The sequence below is a fragment of the Crocuta crocuta genome, unplaced genomic scaffold (genome assembly GCF_008692635.1).
Source record: "Crocuta crocuta isolate KB4526 unplaced genomic scaffold, BGI_CrCroc_1.0 scaffold72, whole genome shotgun sequence".
NCBI classification, from domain to species: domain Eukaryota; kingdom Metazoa; phylum Chordata; class Mammalia; order Carnivora; family Hyaenidae; genus Crocuta; species Crocuta crocuta.
In genome coordinates, this window is record NW_027529427.1 from 1,830,268 (window position 1) to 1,852,169 (window position 21,902).

At 45.2% G+C, this 21,902-nt stretch overlaps 1 protein-coding gene and 1 long non-coding RNA gene across 2 annotated transcripts in view; both read right to left on the reverse strand.

Moving 5' to 3' along the window:
* Positions 1 to 3,778, reverse strand: LOC144227361 (uncharacterized). The gene is made up of 2 exons (XR_013333919.1): positions 3,579 to 3,778; positions 1 to 263 (listed from the first exon to the last, which is right to left on the reverse strand). It is a non-coding gene; the product is annotated as an uncharacterized LOC144227361 (long non-coding RNA).
* A 6,199-nt stretch (positions 3,779 to 9,977) lies between these two features.
* Positions 9,978 to 21,902, reverse strand: part of LOC144227416 (antigen WC1.1-like) — a 30,758-nt gene continuing 18,833 nt past the window's right edge. Inside the window, exons 6-15 of the mRNA XM_077759016.1 lie at positions 20,575 to 20,667; positions 20,185 to 20,499; positions 18,733 to 19,047; positions 16,959 to 17,066; positions 14,077 to 14,265; positions 13,808 to 13,840; positions 13,093 to 13,230; positions 12,613 to 12,705; positions 11,357 to 11,491; positions 9,978 to 10,268 (exon numbers count right to left, since the gene is read on the reverse strand). Coding sequence (XP_077615142.1) covers positions 10,147 to 10,268; positions 11,357 to 11,491; positions 12,613 to 12,705; positions 13,093 to 13,230; positions 13,808 to 13,840; positions 14,077 to 14,265; positions 16,959 to 17,066; positions 18,733 to 19,047; positions 20,185 to 20,499; positions 20,575 to 20,667 — 1,541 coding nt within the window. The 3' untranslated portion in view covers positions 9,978 to 10,146. The remainder of the gene's footprint in view (positions 10,269 to 11,356; positions 11,492 to 12,612; positions 12,706 to 13,092; positions 13,231 to 13,807; positions 13,841 to 14,076; positions 14,266 to 16,958; positions 17,067 to 18,732; positions 19,048 to 20,184; positions 20,500 to 20,574; positions 20,668 to 21,902) is intronic.

Below are 21,902 nucleotides of genomic sequence, written 5' to 3' on the forward strand. Positions count from 1 at the left end.
TGGAAGGACCAAAGTATTTATTATTGGACACTCTATATAAAGATGGAACACAAGTCAGCATTATCCTATCTGGATGAAGGCAGTGATATTTTCTGAACCTCTAGCCTGGACCAAAACATAATAGGATTTTCAATATAGGCATACTTGTTCTTCAGATGGCATCCTACTGACTCCAAACTCAGCATTGTCACATACAAGCTCTTCTTCATTCAGGATTTTCTCCTCTTCTAGACTTCCTTTCCCTGAAGACAGTGAAAACCAACCTGCAATAGCAAATTTAGGGCTCTGTTATAACTCAGAGACTAAACAGAGCCCTCTAGAGGCATCAGAATCACGGGCACGAGAGAAACAGCGTCCTGGGGACTCAGCTTGAGATAATTTCTGCATAATATAAAACACATCAGGGAAATCATCAATACAAACTTATTGATTTCAAATCATTGTCTAGGGAATATCTGTAACAGAGATTAAAAACCTCTTTCTAAGTCAATACAAATAGCAGAGACACAAAATCGGAGAAGGAATGGTAAGCATCCTACTTTTCTTAATTAGATTGGGCTGAATCAAAGGAATTTGTTGACAGGAAGATATAACTCCAATACCATATACCCCATGAAGTCACTTAGAGACCAGATCCCGACTTTCCCAATGTCCACAGGGATAAGCCCAGTCTTTTTTTTTTTTTTCCATGTTCTTGAGAGAGAGAGAGAGAGAGAGAGCGCGTGAATGGGGGAAGGGCAGAGAGAGAGGGAGACAGAATCCGAAGCAGGCTCCAGGTTCTGAACTGTAAGCACAGAGCTCCATGCGGGGCTCTAACTCACAAACCACAAGATCATGACCTGAGCCGAAGTCGGATGCCAATATGACTGAGCCACCCAGGTGCCCCAATCCCAGTCTTTTCTGAAAGTCCTTAAACGGATATAGCTGCTTCAACTTCCACTGTTTTTCTCCTCCCAAGGAACCCCACCACCTTCACAAAGGCTGTGGTAGCCTTCCGACTCTGACATTGTGTGGATCCAGCTTCCTGGACATGTAACTCATGCGGTTGTGTAGAACTCCATGCTCAAGAAGGCTCTATGTTTCGTCTAAGATCTTGTTCTCACCATCTTCAAAGTCTTCATATTTTTGTGGGGCACCTAAGTGGCTCAGTCGGTTAAATATCCAACTTCTCAAGTCATGATCTCACCATTCGTGAGTTCGAGTCCCACATCAAGCTCACTGCTGTCAGCACAGAGCCTACTTCAGATCCTCTGTCCTACTCTCTCTGCATTTCCCCCATTCACTCCCTCTCTCTCAAAAATAAATAAAAACATTAATAATTTTTGAACAAGGAATCCCACTTCACTTTGCATTGGGCCCTGAAAATTATGCAACCAGTCCTGCCATGGGTCTTAAAGAAATATGGCGTAATTCTTGCCCTTCACCCAAAACCTGACTCCATAGAAACTCATACTTATCAGAGTAACCTTAATATATTATTAGCAGCCATAGAATGTCAAAAAGTAGTCTAACATTAATGTTCTGCCATTTTAACTCGATTTCTCACTTTGTCACATTTTGAATTTACCCAAAAAATCTTTTAATAATCTATGTGATTGCTGTAGTTGGGAAAATACGATAGCAGCATCAAAAAGTACATGCACAGCCGTAACTGCAGGAGAGTCCCTATCACCAAATCCAGCCTATTCCCATCCTCCCTAAAGATGCCAAGAAATTGATGAAATGACTTTTTTCTAATAGATATTCTTTTACTTGTCTGTAAGGGACTATTTTTCTATGTGTCTCTGAGGTACCATTCTCTGGATTACATAATTTGCCTGTTGCAAAACAAAATGCAAAGCCTCTTGTTCAAAAACTATCAAGAAGCTCAAGATGGCAACAAGGAGGGCAACAAACCAAATGTGAGGTCCTTCTTAGTGTGGGGACACGGGCAATTGCACAGGTCACATTCCCATTAAGGTGGCCCTGAGCAGGTCCATCTCATCTGTTCCGCATAAAGAAGTCTTGGTAAGAATTTCAGGGACAAGAAACCCTTCATTTATATAGTTGTATTCTAGATCACCTGCTTCTTGTCCCCCCAAGAGCGGGCTAGGGCCTCTGGTAGAGCATGTAAGTAGAGACCTATTCCCAGGAATCAGGATAGGGTCATTCTAGATCTAACAGTGATCTCTTGAGTGACCTTGAGAAAGTCACATCCTATCTACTTTCAGTTATTTTATCTACGTAGCAGTATTTGACTATACAATTCCTATGATCCCTTCAAGTACCAATAATCCCTGAGGCTATAATTAAAGGCATTCTGGATAATTGGTGGCTATGTCAGCTTAAAAATTTGGCAGCATGCGCCCCATAAAATACCAAAATGTTCACCATGTCCCAATATATTTCAGTAAACGGATATTTCTCAGTTGCCTCTCACCCTCAAGTGATACCTTGATTTGGGAAATACTTATATACTAACATACATCTGAAGCCATCAGAGCAGTTATGCTCATGCAGAACTGCCTCTTTCTTACCCGCTAAGGTCATTGAGGCAGTTACTGAGGTGTCAGAAAAAAAGCAGTTTTAAAGCAGCCTGAGAAATAGTCATTCAGTTCCTCAAAGAATGGTCCCCAGGAAACCAGACTTCCTCTCTCAGCGGACTGAAGTTGCAATCTCCCAAAACTCTGTTCCCCCTTCAGTCTCTCTTCCACACAGGCCTTCCTACCCTCTCCTCAATCCCAAAAGCAGACTGGCCTGCCTTGCCTACAACATTCCTAAATCTAACTTTGTCTTCACTCTCTTTGGCACATGGTAGTGGCTTGGCCACAGAATTATTTGCCAGGCAAGAAACTGTCCCAGAATAGACATGAAAGGACAAACCTGCACATATGAAAGGTAAAGAAAGATTCATAACAGAACCTCGGGCTTGAAATAGTTTCTTTCCAGAGAGAAGACTCCATGTTCACTGGGGATCAGAGAGATCTGCCAAGAGCTTCAGAGCACAGAGCATGGTTCTAAGGAAGGATGCAGGAATTCCATGCGTAGGTGTTGCACCATAGATGTTGTGAATCACCCCAGATGGTGGTTTATGGCCAGAAGATGCTACAGAGGGCAGGGACATCCACCTGATTCCAGCTGTTTCTCCTCTTTAGTTTCATGGTCATTATTGATGTTTTCACATGCAGCCCCATGTGGATATTATTTACAAGTGGGCAAGACTGACACAAAGTTTCCGAGTCAGAAACTCACATCCTAAAACACCTTCATATAGAGCCACCTTTGAAGTCTCTGGGGCCACTCTCAGCTCATCAGAGCCCCTTCATTGTTCATGCTTTACAGACATAATCCTGGCCAAGTCCTAACCTGTGTCCCTATCCCTGGTGCTGAACTCACTGCTGTCATATGTGATACCATATTTCTTTGGACCTCCTAGTCCAAGGTCATTGAGGCTTAGAGTCCAGAGCACTACAAGTAGCATATTTTCTGGAAAATGTAATAAGGACAAAAGGCAGCTTCAGGATCCCACATCACAATGGGCCCCTTCTCATCCACAGCCCACAAGCTCTCCTCATCCTCACTTCCTTTTTAGAGCCTACCTTTGCATTTTATTTTCTTTCTGCACTGCTGAATCACCAGGAAAGTGAGAAAAAAGAAGATGCAGGGTCCAAAGATGAAACTGAGGATACCTGTCACAAAGAAGATCCCAGGACCAGGATTTGAGCCTAAATTGGACTCTGAAGAAAACATATCCTCAGGATGGGAAAGGACATGGGGAAAATCCTGCCCCTACTGTCACCTGGTGGGTTTTCAGGATGGTGAAGTCACAGCACAGGCACAATGGGAGATTGTGAGATCCTGGCGGGTACTGGCCCAGCCTTTGGCCTTCAGAGAGCTCAACCCTATCCAACACTACCTTGAGAAGTTACAGGAGAGAATGCTAAGGAATATGAGGAAGGTTCACAAATTGCCACAAACTCATAGGTTCAGAAGCACTATATCCAGCCCCACTTTCCAGGAAGGGAGCCCACCCACATCAGAGCAGGGAGAAAGAAGGCTCAGAGCACTCTTGTTTAGGATGAGAATATTCCCAAAGCAAACCAGACCCACATGCATGGCAACTGGTTTGTTTTCCAAATTTTCTGTTCCAAGTCAAACCAAGGAAGGGAAAAGTTTCCCAAGAAGGGACTCCTGATCCTTTTCTGAAAGGCCAGGTCTTCCTCGGGGCACATCCAATCTTGTCTAAAATGTGTGCACCAAAGAGAATCTTAAAATAGCTGTCCTGCCCTATGTGACAAAAAGAAGGGAACACTGTCTTCATGTGAATATGAGGCAGATTTTCCCTATTGCCTTGACAGTAAAGAGAGGCTTAAGGTTGTCCAATTATCACCAGGACATTCACCCTCACTCTTTCACCCTGTTCCTGGGACGTCCTATGTTCCGCTCTTCCAAAAATACCTGGAGAAATCCATCGATTTAGGCACATGGCCTCACCTCGTATAAGAATTCTTACAGTTCCACTGAAGACTTTTGGAAAGAACATTTTTGCATTCCTACCATGTTTCCTAAGTCTGTCATACGAAATTGCCACAAACTGGGTAACAATAGAAATTTATTCTCTCAAGGTTCTAGAGACAAGAAGTTCAAAATCAAGGTGTCAGCAGGACCATGCTCTCTCTGGAGGATTCTTCCTTGCCTAGTTTCTGGTGCTTGTTCGCAATTTTTGGCATTCTTTTGCTTGTAAACACATCACTCCAACCTTGGCCTCCTCCATCACATGGCAGTCTCTGTGTCTCTGGTTTTCACACAGTGTTCTTGTGTGAAATGTGTCTGTGTCTAAATGTCCCTTTTCTCATAAAAATACTAGTCATTGGATTAGGGTCCACTCTAATCTAACATGATGTCATCTTAACTTGATTACATCTACAAAGATGCTGTTTCTAAATAAAGTCACATTCTGAAGTTCTGAATGGACATGGATTTTGGAGGGATTTATTCAACCCAGCATATAACTAATCCCCCAAACTGTCAAAAAACAAATTTTCTTTTGCAGAGTTTCAATCCACAGCCCAGTCCTCTTCACTCATCGGACAACCTCACCCCGAGATTCTCTTTGCCCTTATAGTTTGTCTTACAGGGACTGCAAGCACTGGCTTGTGGAGAGGACTAGATACCCCTGCACTGTACCTCAATCAGCCAGACATTTCCATTCCCCAGAACAAACACAGCCTCCCCAAATAGCTAGAGGAGATATTTGCACACCATGATAGAAAGTACAGAAAAGAGAAACCACATCTTCAGCAATCCACTAATTTGTATCAACACATCCTGGACAGCATCATGAGATATAAAATAAAAACAAGGGGCGCCTGGGTGGCTCAGTCGGTTAGGCATCCGACTTCAGCTCAGGTCATGATTTCACAGTTTGTGGGTTTGAGCCCCATGTCGGGCTCTGTGCTGACAGCTAGCTCAGAGCCTGGAGCCTGCTTCGGATTCTGTGTTTCCCTCCCTCTCTGACCCTCCCCTGCTCACGCTCTCTCTCTCTCTCTCTCTCAGAAATAAATAAAACATTAAAATTTTAAAAAAAGAATAAAAACAAACTGTTCAATCCTTTTTTGGATTCCCAATAGAATTGATACCAGGAGCCTGTCACCTGCAGTGACCCATATCGCAGGGTATCAGTATTAGTCTAGAGCTTATAGAAATGCACACAGTAGTAAACCCTGAGCCAAGTCTTCCAATGCTTCATACCTGGTACCAAAATAAGGACCAAGAACTAACACTTTAGTCACAATGAAAGTTTCACTATAACAGAAATAGCTCTTACAAGTTGAGTTCTCCCAGAGAACACGCTCTGAGATGAAGATCTGAGGACAGAAGTTTATTGAGGAAGACTCTCTTAGGAGACCAAAGGAAGCAGGTTAGGCAGAGCAATAAGTTGAACTGTAATGTAGTCACAGAGGCTTGGTTGATACCACAGGGATCTGGAACGGCCCTTCATATTTTTTCCAAATAGAAACAAGAGACCCATGCACTGAAGTGTCACTGGATGAGGGCTGTCCCCAAGGAGGGGACAGACGCCAACACTCACAGCATCTCGAAAACGAATGACTTAGTCAGAAAGGGGGTCACACTATAGCATCCACCACAGCCCCCTTTTGTATCCCTCCAGTTCATTTGCTTTATGCATTAAGTATGCATTTTACATTGTTATGAGAACTTATTTTTGATGAATTCATGTATGCTTCTTTTTCTGGGGCAATTTGCAAGAGGAAGGCTAGTTAAGACAAGCTACAGATCCCCCCCACTACACTTGTGTGTTGTGTCCACAACTACCAATCATCATCTCCCTCCTTTACCACATTCTAGATTTCCTTCATCCTTTGTTAGCACCTCTGCTGGTGTAGGTAGCTTAGCTGGTGGGGTGATCCAGACCCTCAGCCTGAGGGATCTAAAACTCTGGCCACCCTAAACTTCTCAGGCTGTGACTCATGCACTGGTGTGTATATTTATTATCAAAATCCCCATTTTGGGAGTGCCAAGAGATATTCAAATATAGGTGCCAAAGTATATTCTTGTCTGCACCTATGTGTGAGGAAGTTTTCCTCTTCCTGATGATTAGGGTCATTTACTCCAACAATGAGGTTATCGTTTTCTTGCTTGTTGACGATTTGTCATGAATACCCTGATGTGATTGGAAAGCAGTCATGGCTTAAAGTTTAATATGGAACTCACTGTGACCCCTGGTAGAATCATTCTTCCTTCTGGGAACCAGAGCTTCTAAATCCACAAACCCACAAAGCCTAGCCTTAGAAGATAGAAATCCCAAATGCGTCAAGTGGACTCTTGGGAATAAAGGTAAGCATAGCCATTCCATTCCTATTGGATGGACTTGGATCCATGTAGTCTTACCCGTTGGCCCTATCATGGGTAACCACATAATGGTAACTGATTTTGAAAACATACATTGTACTGTGGGTGTGGACCCCATTCTGGCGGGGTATCATCTCCAAGCTGGTTTTCAGCTACACCTTCGACAGATAATTTCCATCACTCTGTCAGTGGATGGGTGCTAGGGCCCTTGGGTCCCATGGTCACATAACTCCTGCCAAGTCTCCTTTGCCATAAAGCGGAACCCTTGGTCTGAAGCAGTGTAGTGAAAGATCCCACATTAGTGAATTAAACATTTTATAGGACCCTAAATAGTGATGTTGGCTGAAATCTTGCAGGATTTCCTGACACCAGAAATAGAAAAGGATATTACTAGCAAAGAAGACTACAGGCCAATATCTCTGATTATTATAGATGCAACATTCTCAATAAAACATTAGCAAACCAAATTCAGCAGCACATTAAAAGGATCACTCACCATGAACAAGTGGGATTTATCGCTGGGATGCAAGGATGGTCAACACCCCCAAACCAGTCAATATGAAGCGTCACATTAATAGGTTGAAAGAAAAGAATCATATGATCATCTTAATAAATGCAGAAAAAACAGGACTGAGAGGTTCTGCTCCTCATTTCCACGTTATATTTCTTGGAACTTCTAGTTCCTTGGGTTCTGACCATATACTAATGATGGTTGTCCTTTTTGAGGCTTTGAAGGCTTTTCAGGGTAGAGGTAGACTCTCAGAATGAAATGTAAAATTGGTGCTCTGATTCCAGGTCGGCCTCTCCAGCTCCGAGAACAACGAACGCATTTCTCATCAGGCTAAGAAGAAATCACATTTCGTCAATCAAGCGTATTTTTTTCTCAGAGAGAACTTTTTTAGAATCCTGCTGTTACAGAGTATGTTCACCTACTAAAGCATTCCGTTCACGTGAGTTTGCCCATCTACTTGTGACATTTTAACTTCGGCATCATGGTGTCAAAGGTCACCAAATATTCCCCAAGCCTGGCACGTGTTACAGTCTAAACAGTATAAGTCAGCTCCCTTTAGAGTCTTTGTGAGCACTATAAATCTCTGCTTTAATAGAAGGCATATCTCAGTCTTGACACACACAGACACACACACTCACACTCATAAAGTATGCAATTTTATATATGCTTTATAATTCACAATGTATTTTTTTTGTTTAAGGTTTTTATTTTTAAGAGAGGGAGAGAGAGAGTGTGAACAAGGGAGGGGCAGACAGAGAGGGAGATACAGAATCTGAAGCAGGCTCCAGGCTCTGAGCTGTCAGCACAGAGCTCGATGCAGGGCTCTAACTCATAAACCACAAGATCATGACCTGAGCCAAAGTCAAATGCTTAACCAACTGAGCCACCCAGGCATCCCGACTTCCTGGAATTCTTTATAAACTAACATCATTTACTATTTGTCTTACATATTTTCTAAATATTTTCCCCACTTTTTGCATATTAATGTTTTCAGAATTACCCATGTGCTGAGGGGCAGGTTACGTGATCAAATTTATAATGCTTTGCTTTTAGGATTTCTGTCTTTAATGCAATGCTTCAAATGCCATTCTTCATCCCACAATTACCTTTAATCAGCTTTATTTTCCATTAATAATTGTACAGTTTCACTAGAGAACATTCAAAACCCTATTATGTCTCAATTTATTTTACTGTATGTAATGGTGTTATATCAATTGCACCAAATAAGAATACTTTAGATATGTGGTATATGCATTTATGAACTAATTACTTCTGAATATGTGATACTGATTACCACAAACCATTACCATTAATTTGTAATTCCTTTATTATTTTACTGATTAACAAGAATTTAAAGGAATCACATTTTACTGGGCTTTATTCATCCATTCATTCAATAAATATTTATCAAGCCCCTATATATAGTATTTAGAAAAGGTTCTCAATGCATGCTTGTTAATGAATGTGTCAGAGTTCCTAATAGCAGAGACAAAGAGGTAAATAAAATAGGCAGGGTCTTTCCTCTCGTGGAGCTTTTGTGTGTGTGTGTCTGTGTGTGTACACACATGTCTGTGTCTTATTCGTTGTGAAATGTGGAGAGAGATAAACAAGTAAACAGATAAAACAATTTCAGGTGGTGTTAAAGGCTATGATTTAGTCAATGTCTCAGTAACTCAGCCCATTAGATTAACTACAAAGATGCTATTTTCATCTGACACTTGGACGGAACCCAGGGCTTCAGATGATCTTGTTTGGGGGCAAGACCACCCCCGGCTGCTCCTGATCTAGCACCTCCCCACTGTCTGCTTCTGCAGGAATGAGGCCCAAGAGCTGTCCAGTGGCCGCCCCCTGCACAGGTACATCAGCCGCCCCNCATTTGGGCCGGGGAATGGGAGCATCTGGCTGGATGGGGTGAAGTGCGGGGGCAGGGAGTCCTCCCTGTGGGATTGTGCTGGAGGTTTCTGGGGACAGAGCGGCTGCAAGCAGGAAACAATGCCAGAATGAGGTGCTCTGGCTGAGTAGAAGGACCAGGATACTGGGCGAGGATCCAAGGACATGGGATCTTGTATCCAGAAGTACTTTCTGGACTGACCTTGTATTGTGCTCTGGCTCAATACAAATACCGGGAGGCTCTTGCCTGCCCTGGGATCTGGGAGAGAACAATGTGACTTTGATGGAGGTGTAACCATAGGGCTTTTCCCGGCCGAGTCAATACAGTGATCCCAGTGATTTTTATTTGATCCATGACAATGTGGGCAGGATAAGGAAAGCTGTATCCATTCTCTCCCACCAGCCAAACTCCCACCCTCAACTTTGAAATTCATACCTAAGTCTGGTGCCTAGGAATTGTTTAAAAACAGATGATACAGCATCTCGAGGAAGAGCATACATGAATGCTCAGGACTGTTTTTTTTCCCCATGATTCATCTTGGTAAGAATGAGGGTATGAGTATGGACCAAGTTTAGAGTCCCCTGTCTAAGAAAGAGAGACCTGGAACATTCAAGAGCCTGGGCAAAGTAATGCCTTGAGTAGCCTATAGTGGAGGTGAGAAAACAGGTCAGTTTATTCACCTTGTATTTCCTTTGAGGGAAACTGAATCCATATGAAACTTGCTAAACAATCAACAAAGCAAAAAGTACTTTATTCAGAATATCTCATTTTAAGTAATTTCCATATAATATAATTATAGGTCAGCACTACTCTACTGAAATACAGGCAATTAGAATATCTGAGGCCTTATCTCATTTTTAATGCAACATCAGGAGAAAACCATAGTGGATGTTCAAGGGTCATTTAGCTCAACGTCATCATAGCCAGGGTCTCCTTCTTCTCCCTGGAGCATCCAGGAACTGTCTTCTCCTTTCCCAGGATCAGCTACATCTCCAGAGAACTGCAGAGAAGAGCCTGAAACAGGAAAGAGAAGTTTGATTGGGACTGCAACAAAGGGACAGGACGGTGCCCTACGGTGGAAGCAAGTCAAGTAAATGGTGGTGACAAGGCATCCCTGGAGACCCAGTAATGCTCAATGAGGCTCAGACAATGTAATATTAGTTACAGCAAAGATATATCAAGGTTATCCTATTAGAATCTAGACCATATGGGTTTCTGGGCCTCAGCTTATCTGGGAAATGCTGTTATCACAGATCTACGGCCCACACAGGGGATCTGTGAAGACAGCTTTCTCAGCAAAGCGATGGCCCAAGAATGGTGAAAATCATAAGGGACATGAAAATTTCTCATAATTTATAGGTCTGAATTCAGAAGTAAAAGCACAGGAGACCTGGGAGAAATCTCAGGTCCTCACTGGATATCCAACTCTCCTCTTGAGTCCCCAAATGCCCACAAAAACAATCACAGGCTCCTTCCATAATTGTCACCTCCCCAGGAATCACATGGGCCCTCAGATGGAGAAATACTCTTCTCTGGAGAATGAATGTCTTCAATTTGACCACTGACATGTCTGGAGCAGATTGGTTCCAGCTCTCCACAGATAACTGCCCACAGATTCAGTCTCTATAATCCACCACCATGGCTTTAATATTCGAGGCCACCATATATCATAGACTTTGTACGTATTAGGGCTAACATATGATTACAGAGCATCTCAAATGATCAAAATGTTTCACAAATTCCAAAATTGCAATATCTCTTAAATCTCTAAATGCCTATCACATATGAGACAGTGCAAAAATGTTATTAGAACAGTTGTTTTATTTTTGGATTTAGTAAATTAATCTATTAAGTGTTGATGCAAGCATATCAAAGATGAAGTTATGGGGACTCCGATACCCAGAATACAGAGTGTCTTCCCTTCCCAAGGAATGTGCTAGCACTAAAGAAAGGAAGATGGTTGAAGGATATGACGTCATCCAAATTTTTAATCTATAGGGAGAGCTATAGATTAAATATGCTCGAGCTCCAATGAGGAGCTCGAATTCACCCTTTCCAGGACAGAACCAAAAGATTACAGGAGATCAGCTAACCCTACTCACCTGCCTGAGAGGCCGTCATCCCATTCTCCTTGGGGGGCGCTTCCCCCTTGCTCATCCAAGAGGCAGGAGGAGCCTCCGGCACTGGTACCTCTTCAGCATTATCATAATCCTCAGCAGGGATGTCAGTCCCCTGAGCTAAGGTTTTAAGAGCAGACAAGGGGGTCAGATGAAACCACAATAAATGGGCTGGTCTAGGAAACATATGAAATCCTGCTGTAGAGATTCTGAAGCTGATAAGTAGAGGCACTAACTATCCACTCCTTGTTTTAACAGGTCTTCTCCAAGGTTATATACTTCATTTTGATGTGTCCGTAAACCAGACAAATGATACAAACATCTCAATATGGCCTTATTAAAACTACATGCTTCAGGGGCACCTGGGTGGTTCAGTCAGTTAGGCGTCCGACTTCGGCTCAGGTCACGATCTCACGACTCGTGGGTTCGAGCCCTGCGTCGGGCTCTGTGCTGACAGCTCAGAGCCTGGAGCCTGCTTTGGATTCTGTGTCTCCCTCTCTCTGCCCCTCCTCTGCTCATGCTCTGTCTCTGTCTCTTTCTCTCAAAAATAAATAAAACATTTAAAAATTTTTTAAAAACAAAACAAAAAAAACTACATGTTTCAGAGAAACTCTTACAGCAATATGCATTACTAAAATATTTTATCTGTTACATTTTCCGGATGTTATTTTTCCAAACAATGTGTATTAATTGTGACTGGATGAGGATGGCTCTGAATACAGAGAGGCCGGCCTCAACAGGAGGCACGTTCAGAGCAACCAGACAAGGAAGAGAGAAGACTCCCCTCTAATCCTGGTCAAAGGAAGACGGTCTGTCTTGGATCTCATCTCTAGGAGGGAAAGTCCCTTGACCCTAATATCCAGCCAAGGCAGATCCACCCCTACTACCTGGAGCAGATTTAGAGTCACTGTTCTCACCATCCCCAGTGTAATAGTCACTGAATCATCTGACAGGGATGCTAATATGGAGAAAAACATCATCAGACAAACAGAACATGCCTTCTCACACCCGTGGAACCTGCAGTAAGGCTGAAAAGAAATGCTGGAGCAGGCGAGGCTCCCGTAGTCTAAAGGCTCAGAGCTCACAGGGGCTCAGGAGGGAGCCATCCTGCTGCCTTTGGAGGGCTGCTTCTGTGAGTCTGGGGTACATACGGCGTCTGCACATTCCGAGAGGACGTGGCTTGCAGACAGCGAGGGGCTGACAACCAGAAGTCCTAGGAGGGCAAGGTAGGGGATACACACCCATGCTGCTCAGCAGATCTTCCTTCATTGTCACAAGATGATCGATCTCCTCGTACACAGCCTCATTGAGAGCATCTTCGAAACTGGATAAGGCTGAGCAAACCACCCGCAAGTGAGAGATTGCCACTGGAGTTCATCCCTGAGCCAACAAGCTAATCATTCTTCCCAGGGCTCACACACGGAGAAGCCGTGTGGGCCGCCGCCATATCTGCATAGTCCCAAAGCCCATGCACCACAGCTGCGCCTTCTCCCTTGCCCGCCCTACGGCCACAGCTCAGCTTCTATTCTTTCCTGTCTCACACAGAAGCCATGACTTATGAGTGTTCACACTCCAACCCTAAAAGCCTCTGGAGATTCAGCTCTTAGAGGTTAATGTGGAGCAGATGGAGTTTTTCAAACACATCTCCCCCCTCCTCACGCCTGGCCCCATCTCCTGCTTCCACACACTTTCCGTGTCACCCAGTACCCCCTGTAGCCTACCTCTGCTCCCTGCTCTCCATCTGCGCAGCTGAGTTACCAGGATGATGAGGGCCAGGAAGAGAAGGGCCCCCAGGATAAAGCAGAGCATCTCAGACAGAGAGAAGATACCACGGACAGAATGTGGGCCTGGACTGGTCCCTGGAGAGAATAAAACCAATAGAAGGGCAGGGGCCCCAGGAAACTCCTTGAGCATTTCCAGAGGTTAGGACGAGGAAGCCCCAGCCTCAGACATAACGGAACTGACCACGACCCTGGTGGGTGCTCCAAGTCTTGTCCTGAGATAAATTCAAGTCCATTGCAGTGAGGTCCCAGGGAGTGCTAGGATTATCAGAGAGCTTCCCTGCTGCGACAGCCTCTGAGGGCTGAGCCACACAAATGCAGCCCCCTTTCTTTGGGCTTCACCAGACCAGAGCATCAAACAGCCCCTGGAAAAGGCACCTTGCTGCTGAAGAGTGACACTCATGGACAAATGGGAAACCCTTAGATTCTGCAGCACAGCAACCAGCCTGCCTTGGCCCCAGGGCAAGGGAAACTTCTGGCACAATGGGCCAAAGAAGGGAAAGCTTCCCCAAGGAAAACGCCTTAAGGCTTCCCCACCAGCCAAAGGCTCCTCAGGATCTTTCCTTGCCTCGGTTGTGGCTAATTCTGTCAGATTCCACAGAACAAGTCCCAAGATTCTGAATATTGCCCTTGCCCGCAGATGGTGGCACCCTACCTGGTGCAGTAGACAGCAACACTGGTCTTTTACCTAGAGGGAAAAAGAGGAGTTCGCAGTACAGGAATTGGCCAGAGCGCAGGGCAGCCCATTATCCCCACCGAGCCCTGAAATCACCCCTCAACTACCACAACATCAGTGTTGAGTCCTCCCCCTCCCCTCAATCCAGGGCTTGCAGCACCTCTATGCTTTTGGAATGTGAACTCCCCATCTTACCCTGGCCCACCCCGTTGTCCTCACCCCTGCTCCAGCTCAACCAGACCGCTCACCAGAGCACTTCACTCCAGCATCCTCCTCGTGTTTGCAGTCGCTCTGTCCCCAGGAGCCTCGAACACAGTCCCACAGGGAGGACTCCCTGCCCCTGCACTTCACCCCATCCAGCCAGATGCTCCCATTCCCCGGCCCAAATGCCGCCTCCTGCAGGGCTTCCAGGGCAGAGCCACAGCCCAGCTNATGGTCTTGCCCCCAAACAAGATCATCCGAAGAAGCCCTGTGTTCAGTCCAAGCGTTGGATGAAAATAGAATCTTTGTAATTAATCTAATGGGCTGAGTTACTGAGACATTGACTAAATCATAGCCTTTAACACCACCTGAAATTGTTTTATCTGTTTACTTGTTTATCACTCTCCACATTTCACAACGAATAAGACACAGACATGTGTGTGTACAGTGTACACACACACACACACACACACACACACATACACACACACTATCAAAAGTATGTCATAAGAATTTTGGGAGAGGTAACAGCATTTAAATTGATAAGGGGGGGTCTCACCAAGGAAATGACGTTTAATATAAAAACTTGGGGGAGGCTGGGTGGCTCAGTAGGCTAGGTGGCCGACCAGCTCAGGTCATGATCTCACAGCTTGTGAGTTCGAGCCCCGCATCGGGCTCTTTGCTGACAGTTCAGAGCCTGGAGCCTGCTTCAGATTCTGTGTCTCCATCTCTCTCTGCCCCTCCCCTGCTCACATGTGTCTGTCTGTCTGTCTGTCTCTCTCAAAAATGAAATAAAAACATAAAAAATTAAAAAACAAAACAAACACTGCATGATGAAAAGTCGCCAAGCAAGCAAAGCCGATAGAACAGCTAATGCGAGGTCTTAGGATGAACAACACCATCTGCCTGGTACAAGATTACTGAGGCATTAAAGGATGGCCAGCATGCCTTCCCTTACTTCCCCCAGGCCTGGCCACCTCATGGACACAAAGAGAGCCAATATATGTACCAACTGAGTGGCAGAATGTTCCCAGAAAAAGACTGAGTGGTGGGTAGGGAACAGATCATATATGGCTTCATCAATAAGTATAGGAACTCTGAGTTTTATCTCTCAAGTTCAACAGGAAGCACCTGGAGGTTTATAAGCAAGAAACAAGATACAAAGTAATTTCAAACTTGTCTCTTACAGATGATAAGGCACTAAGATGATAGTGACAATGGAAGGCATGGAAGCATTGAGGATATATTTGCCGACAGAGCCGGCAGAACTTGCTATTATATGGGAAGTAGAGGGTGAGGAAAGTAGGGAAATAAAGGCTGACTCCGATATATTGAGCTTAAGTAACTGAGTAATGGTAGTGACTTTAACTGAAATGGGGAATACAGTGAGGAGGAAAAATCAGGAGCAGAAATTGAGAAGGTGGAATCAAGCATTCTGCTTTGGGCTAAATTTGAGTGGCCCACTGATATTCAAGTGGAGATGTCAGGTAGCAAAGGACTATATGAGTTTGTGTTAAGGATAGAGGTCAGCTGTGATGGTATATATTTGAAAATTGTTAGTGCACAGATGTTGTTTGGGCCACGGGCCTTAGGGAGGGAGTAGAGCTAGAAGAATAGAGAGTCTGATACTGAGCCCTGAGAGCCTCCGAGATCTAGAGGCTGCACACAGGAGTTATAACTCTGTAAGCATAAGAACTATGAGGCAGAATAGGAAGAACAATCAATGAGGTAGAGTGACTATCAGGAGGGGGAAAAGATGAGAAGGAAAGAGAAGTCAGCCTGTTGAATGCTGCCAAAAAATCATGAGTAATGAAGAGAGAAGAGCTTGCTACATTTCATTACCTTACCAATTCAGAGGAATGCCGGATGCTACCACTTAATTGGGATGAGTTCAGAATGGTTAAAGACAGAAAACGGTGGAGACAGTGAGTGATTACTGACCGTCCTTTTAGAAACTTGGCTGAGGAGGGGAGAGAAGAGGGATGGGCAGTAGCTAGGAAGGACTGGAGTTAAGGAAAACTCTTCAAGTATTTTTCAAGATGTGAGACACTCAAGCCCACAGATACATTGATGGGAATAAACCAGGAGACAGGGAGGAAGTTGATGGTATGAGGAAAAGGGCACAACAGAAGTGTAGACCTTGACAAGACAAGTGCAGTTAGGCTCCACAGCCTGAGTGGAAGAGCTGGCTGGAGATAAGGACTAAGGCCACTGAGCCAGGAAGCCAAGTAAGTAGAGCGTGTGCACAGAGATCACAAGTGAATAGATTTGGTAAAAGGGAGACGAGAGGTTCACAGCTGACTGTTCTAATTTCTCAGTGAGGTAAGAGGCAAGATCATGATTTGAGAATAGATCAGGTGTTGACAATGTGAGGAGAGCAGAAAATATGTAAAGTATCATTTTAAAGATAGGACAAGCCCACATATTGGAGAAGTACAGGAGTACTCGGGACACTATGGAATGCCCATTAGAGACTGTGTCTGTGAATTCTGAAGTAGACTGGCACCATGACTGTTCACCATTTTCCCACCTTTCCGTTAGTCCAGTGCAGACAAGGAGTACTTAGGTAGTTGACGTTAACCAGGTCGGGAGCTTGCCAGGTGAGGTTGACAAAGAGGAAGCAAGGGAGTTGAATAGATTAAAGGAAAACGATTACAATGCTGGATGATATTATCTCATTTGACTGAGAAAAAAATGTGCAGATATGGAGTAGGGTAGAAAAGTAAGAAAAATGGATAGGGGGAAAGACTGGGCATCTTTCCCAGATGGGAGGATGAGCAATTATTTGAAACGGAGCATCCTAGGTTAGGACCCATAAGGGTAAGAGGCAGTGGCCAGAGAACGAAATAAAGAAATCAAGATTTCAAGGTGTACAGTTATTGGTGGTCCATAGCATATGCACAGGCAGACAGACTGGAAGGAAAGGTACTTGGAAATGAGGATGCCGCCTTGGCTGTGTTTAAGGGCACTGAAGGAACCTCCACTGGCTCCAGGAGTGAGACGGAGATGAACAACTTGGTGAGCGTGGTGCAGCAGTCTTCAGTGGACAAGGGGAAGTGACCAGGAGGTTAGGATGATGACAGCAACATTCACAAGCAGGGGGCAGTACTGTCTCATGGCGTGAGTTTCAAGCAGCTGGGTGTTGAGAAGTCAGAGAGAAGAGGAGTCATTGAAAGTGACAACTGAGGGCAAGGAGTATACCTCCTCCAAGTCCCAGCCCAGAGAAAAGAGTGTTTTGAGAGGAAAACAAAGAGCCTCCAGTTGATGGCCAAATTAGTGTTTCTGGGGAACAGTCAGGTATTTTGATGAGAACGTGAATGTGGGAAGGGATCACTGAGGGCATAAGGGAGTTTGAAGATGATGGGCTCCAAATTGCAGCAGGCTCTGCAGAGCGGGGTGAGGGGGACAGATTAAATACATGGTGGTTAATGAAAGGCCCAGAGGATACAGGATCAGCCATGAAGACTGGGATCCTGAGACTCCTGAGAAGGGATAAATTCAAGCAGGAAGACATGGGGACATGAGGCCACTGACTTCTCAGTTCCCCAGGATGCGGCAGCCAAGACAAACAAATTCCCCTTAAACAGGAATGTTTTCCTGGGCCCTGCCTCAGAGAGGTCTCTGGTTCTTCCCACCATGCCAGGGTCACCCTGTACTGCTCTCCCTCACTCCTTTCTGCTCTGACCACGATGGCGTTTTCTTAGTGTCTCAAAGACACCATTATTTGCTCCCACCTCAGTATGTACACTGACCCAAGTGATCTCTCCACCTTCTTCCTTCGAGATGCTCTTACTCAGCCTTCAGTTTCCATCTAAGTATGAGTTCTTCTTTTACCCCAATTCCACACTTCTATGCCACTTTCTACCTCTTCATGAAATTTCTGTTGAATAAGAGTTTTCAACACTGGACTATAAGTTCCATGATGGTGGAGACTACATTTTCTTCTCTTCTCCATCCTCCTGCCTGCAGTATAAATTTGTGCCTACACGGAACTCAATTACTATCTACTGAGAGATGGACTGAAAAAGTAGGCTGACCGGTATCAACACAATGCAGAGTAAAATACCATCAGCTCAAGAAACAAAACAATCAGGAGGAGGGGGCAAGATGGCGGAGAAGTAAGGAGCTCCGTACTTGCACTCGCGCCCANAAAACAATCAGGAAGTGCCTGGGTGGCTCAGTCGGTTAAGCTTCTAACTCTTGATTTTGGCTCAGGTCATGATCTCACAGTTGTGGAATAGAGCCCCAAATTGGGCTCCAAACTGAGCATGGAGTCTGCTTAAGATTCTCTCTTTCCCTCTTCCTCTGTCCCTCCCCTACTCACACGGGCACATGCACACATTCATTCATTCTCTCTCACCCTCTCTCTCCGCTAAAAAAAAAAAAAATCAGAATTTATTTTACTCTAACATGTTGGGCTTTTCCTAATTAACTATTACTAATTAATTAGCAATTGCTCAGCAAGTTTGTCAGGGTGTTACTTATTCTTTCTGGTACTTTTCATGTAGACTCCTACTGGCACATGGCACAGGTTTCCTGATTTTTTCCTTCAAAACAATATTGGAACCTGTGAATTAAATAATCATCCACACTCCATTTTACAGTCTTCTACTAAACTGATCCCTTAGATGTGAGGATACAAAGTCTCACTAACAACATTCTGCAGGACTGGGACAGACACATAGAAACAGACAGTAAGTTACCTGCACATGAGATGTAAGCTTCCTCTTCTGCAGAGCATGACTTGTGTTTCCACGGACCAGAAGGACATTGCCACAGAGAGGAATCAGTTTTCCGACACTGGATTTGATCCACCCACCGAAGTCTAGAACCTTCCCTGGGAACCATGGAGTAGTTAATGGTCCCATTGTCTCCACAGTCAAGCTGTCTACAGATGATGGACAGGGTCATGGGTGTCATGGGGCTGTGGCAGATGCTGCCCCAGGTGCCATTGTAGAAAACTTCCAGCCACCCGGCACACTCCTGGTCCTCACTCACCATCCTGAGGCTCAGGAAATCTAAATCGAAAGGGGACGGAGGGGGAAACAGTCCACGGTAAGTGTTCCACGCCAATGCTCTTGATTTGTTTTTCTCCGTGCCAGAGATTGTGAGCCTTCATCACTGACTCTGCTGAAGCAGCACCCACGAGATGACAGACTGAAATTCGTCCCCCTTTTACCTGATTTTGTCTGTTTGTGTCTGTGTTTCTATTTCCACCACAATGATGTCACGGCATCTGAGCAGAGAAATGCTCGCCTGGGCACTCTACACGGAGGGAAAGCTTATTCCTGCTTCCTGACCAAACTTCTAACAGAGTTTGTGAAAGAGAGTGTGGAAAGTGGGATGGTAGGCAGAATAATCAAATAATAATAAGTGATAATAAAAGGCACCCTCAAACATATTTACACAACGTATTGTGTAAATATGTTACCTCACATGGCAAAAGAGACGAGACAGCACAGATGTGATTAAGTTAAAGGCCTTGGGGTGGTAAGATTAACCTGGAATAGTGTGGTTTAACTAGGTGAGCCCAAATCCAATCACATCCTTAAAAATGGGAGGACTTTTCCAGCTTCAGTCAGAGGGAAACGCGACTGTGGAAGAACGGGGGAAATGGTCAGAGGGAGGCAATGCCATCAGCCCGAAGAAAAAGAGAGGGAGCCACCTGCAAGCCAGTAAACACACATGGCCTTAAGAAACTAGGAAAGACAGGGAAAAGGAATCTCCCCTAGGGCTTCCTGAAAGAATGCTGCCCTGCTGACACCCTGACTCGAGCCCAGTGAGACCCTTGTTAGACTTCTAACAAGCAAGACTGTTCATTAATGAATTTGTGTGGCTTCTACCACTGTGGTAATGCATTTCAACAGCAATAGGATGTCAAGACTTTGCCACCATTGATAACTGAAGAGGGAGCCCCGCTTTCAAATGGAAAACTGTAGGAAATGGCTCTATCGGGAGCTCTTGCTGCGAAGGCAGGACCCCAACCCCAGCTGCCACAGGAGGAAAAGAAAGCATCTAATCTTCACAGCTGCTAGGAAGACCGGCACTATGGCAGGAAGTTTCCTTCTCCTCTGGCCCTTCTGCAACAGGGCTCAGCCCCGGGTCCTGCAGACCCCCGCCTCCTTGCCCAACCTGCAGACAGCATGCGGGCAGACCTGAGCAGATGACCCCCGCGTCTTCCTTGTGCCTACAGTCGTGCTGTCCCCAGCCCCGGGAAGGGCACTTCCAAATGTGGGACTCGTCCCCCGTGCAGTTCAGGTCGTCCAGCCAGATGCGGTCTGATCCCGCCCCGAAGTGAGCAGAGCCCGTGGCATTGAGGGCTTCTCCGCAGCCAAGCTGTCTGCAAACCACGTGGGCATCGTTCAGGTCCCAGCTGTCATCACAGACGGTGCCCCAGGAGCCCTGGTGGAGGATCTCCACTCTGCCAGCGCAGGGAGCGCCTCCGGCCACCAGGCGGAGCTGTCTGCCATCTGAGGAGAGAATCTGGTCACTGGGCCAGTTAACAGGAAATGGGAAGGGCTTTCTGGTCCCGTGGGACCCCTCACCTGAGCAGTTGGAAGCCCCCTCCCATCCGGCTGCAGAGCCTGCCCATTCAGTCACAGGGTCGTTGCAATGCGGCAGTACCTGGGTCTGGTTTCCTGCAGAAACAGCAAGGTCAGAGGCTGAGTAGGGTTGAAGAACAGGAAGATGACTTAAACTAAATAGTAACCCTGTGCTGGGGTCTGAGATGAAAGCTGTTACATCAGAGTAGTGTTACCATAATTTTAGAATTCACTTCTTTATGGAAAGTGCTGCTTCTGACAAGGTCACAACTTATCTTCCAAGCCAAGTGCTGCACTAAGAATGAATTTTTAAATGTGGGAATATATCGGGACACCTGAGTGGCTCAGTCTTAAATGTCCGACTCTTGATTTCGGCTCAGGTCATTATCTCACAGTGGATGGGTTCGAGCCCCTCACTGGCTCTGCGCTGGCGACGCTGAGTCTCCTTGGGGTTCTCTCTCCTCTCTCTGCCCCTCCCCCACTCACACTGTCTCTGTCTCTCTCAAAATAAATAAATAAACTTAAAAAAAATAAGTGGGAATATATCAGTACTGCTTGAAAGTGTTGAAGATCTACCAAGGCAGTGAGAATGTTGGGGGCCAGGCTCTAAGAGAAAGGACCGGCAGAGGTGAGCCACTTTCCCCTTGAGGCCATTGCCAATTCTATGACTATAGCAAAGAGGCTGAAAGGTTCAGGAGAGGTTTTGCCAGACTCACAGGGCTCTGGGAGGAAAAGAATAATTCAGGGTTGGCCAAGGAGGAGGCACCCTATTAACCAGAGGCCTTGTAGCAGAGAAGGAAAACTGAACTAAAAGCAGACTATTCCTCCCAAGGATAGATGCACAACATCTAATTATGCAATTCCTTTAAATAAGGTGATCTGTCCATCAACAGGTGCCAGGAGGAAGCAAAGTAAAATCTTATCTGAAGGATTTCTATAATTTTTTTTATCTACGATGTCTGCCAATCAAAAATACCCACGCGGGGCACCTGGGTGGCTCAGGTGACGATCTCACAGTTCGTGGGCGACGACACTGTGCTGACAGCCAGCTCAGAACCAGGAGCTTGTTTCAGATTCTGTGTCTCCCTCTCTCTCTGACCCTCCCCTGCTCATGCTGTATCTCTCTTAAAAAAAAATAAATATTTGTAAAAATTAAAAAGAAAAATGCCCACGCAGAGGGTTGTGCCGCTGGCTGGTTCAGCCAGTAGAGCATGAGACTCTTGATCTTGAGGTCATGAGTTTGAGCCCCACGCTAGGGGTGGAGATTACATTAAAAAATTAAAATCTAAATAATAATAATAATAATAATAATAGGAATAACAACAATAACA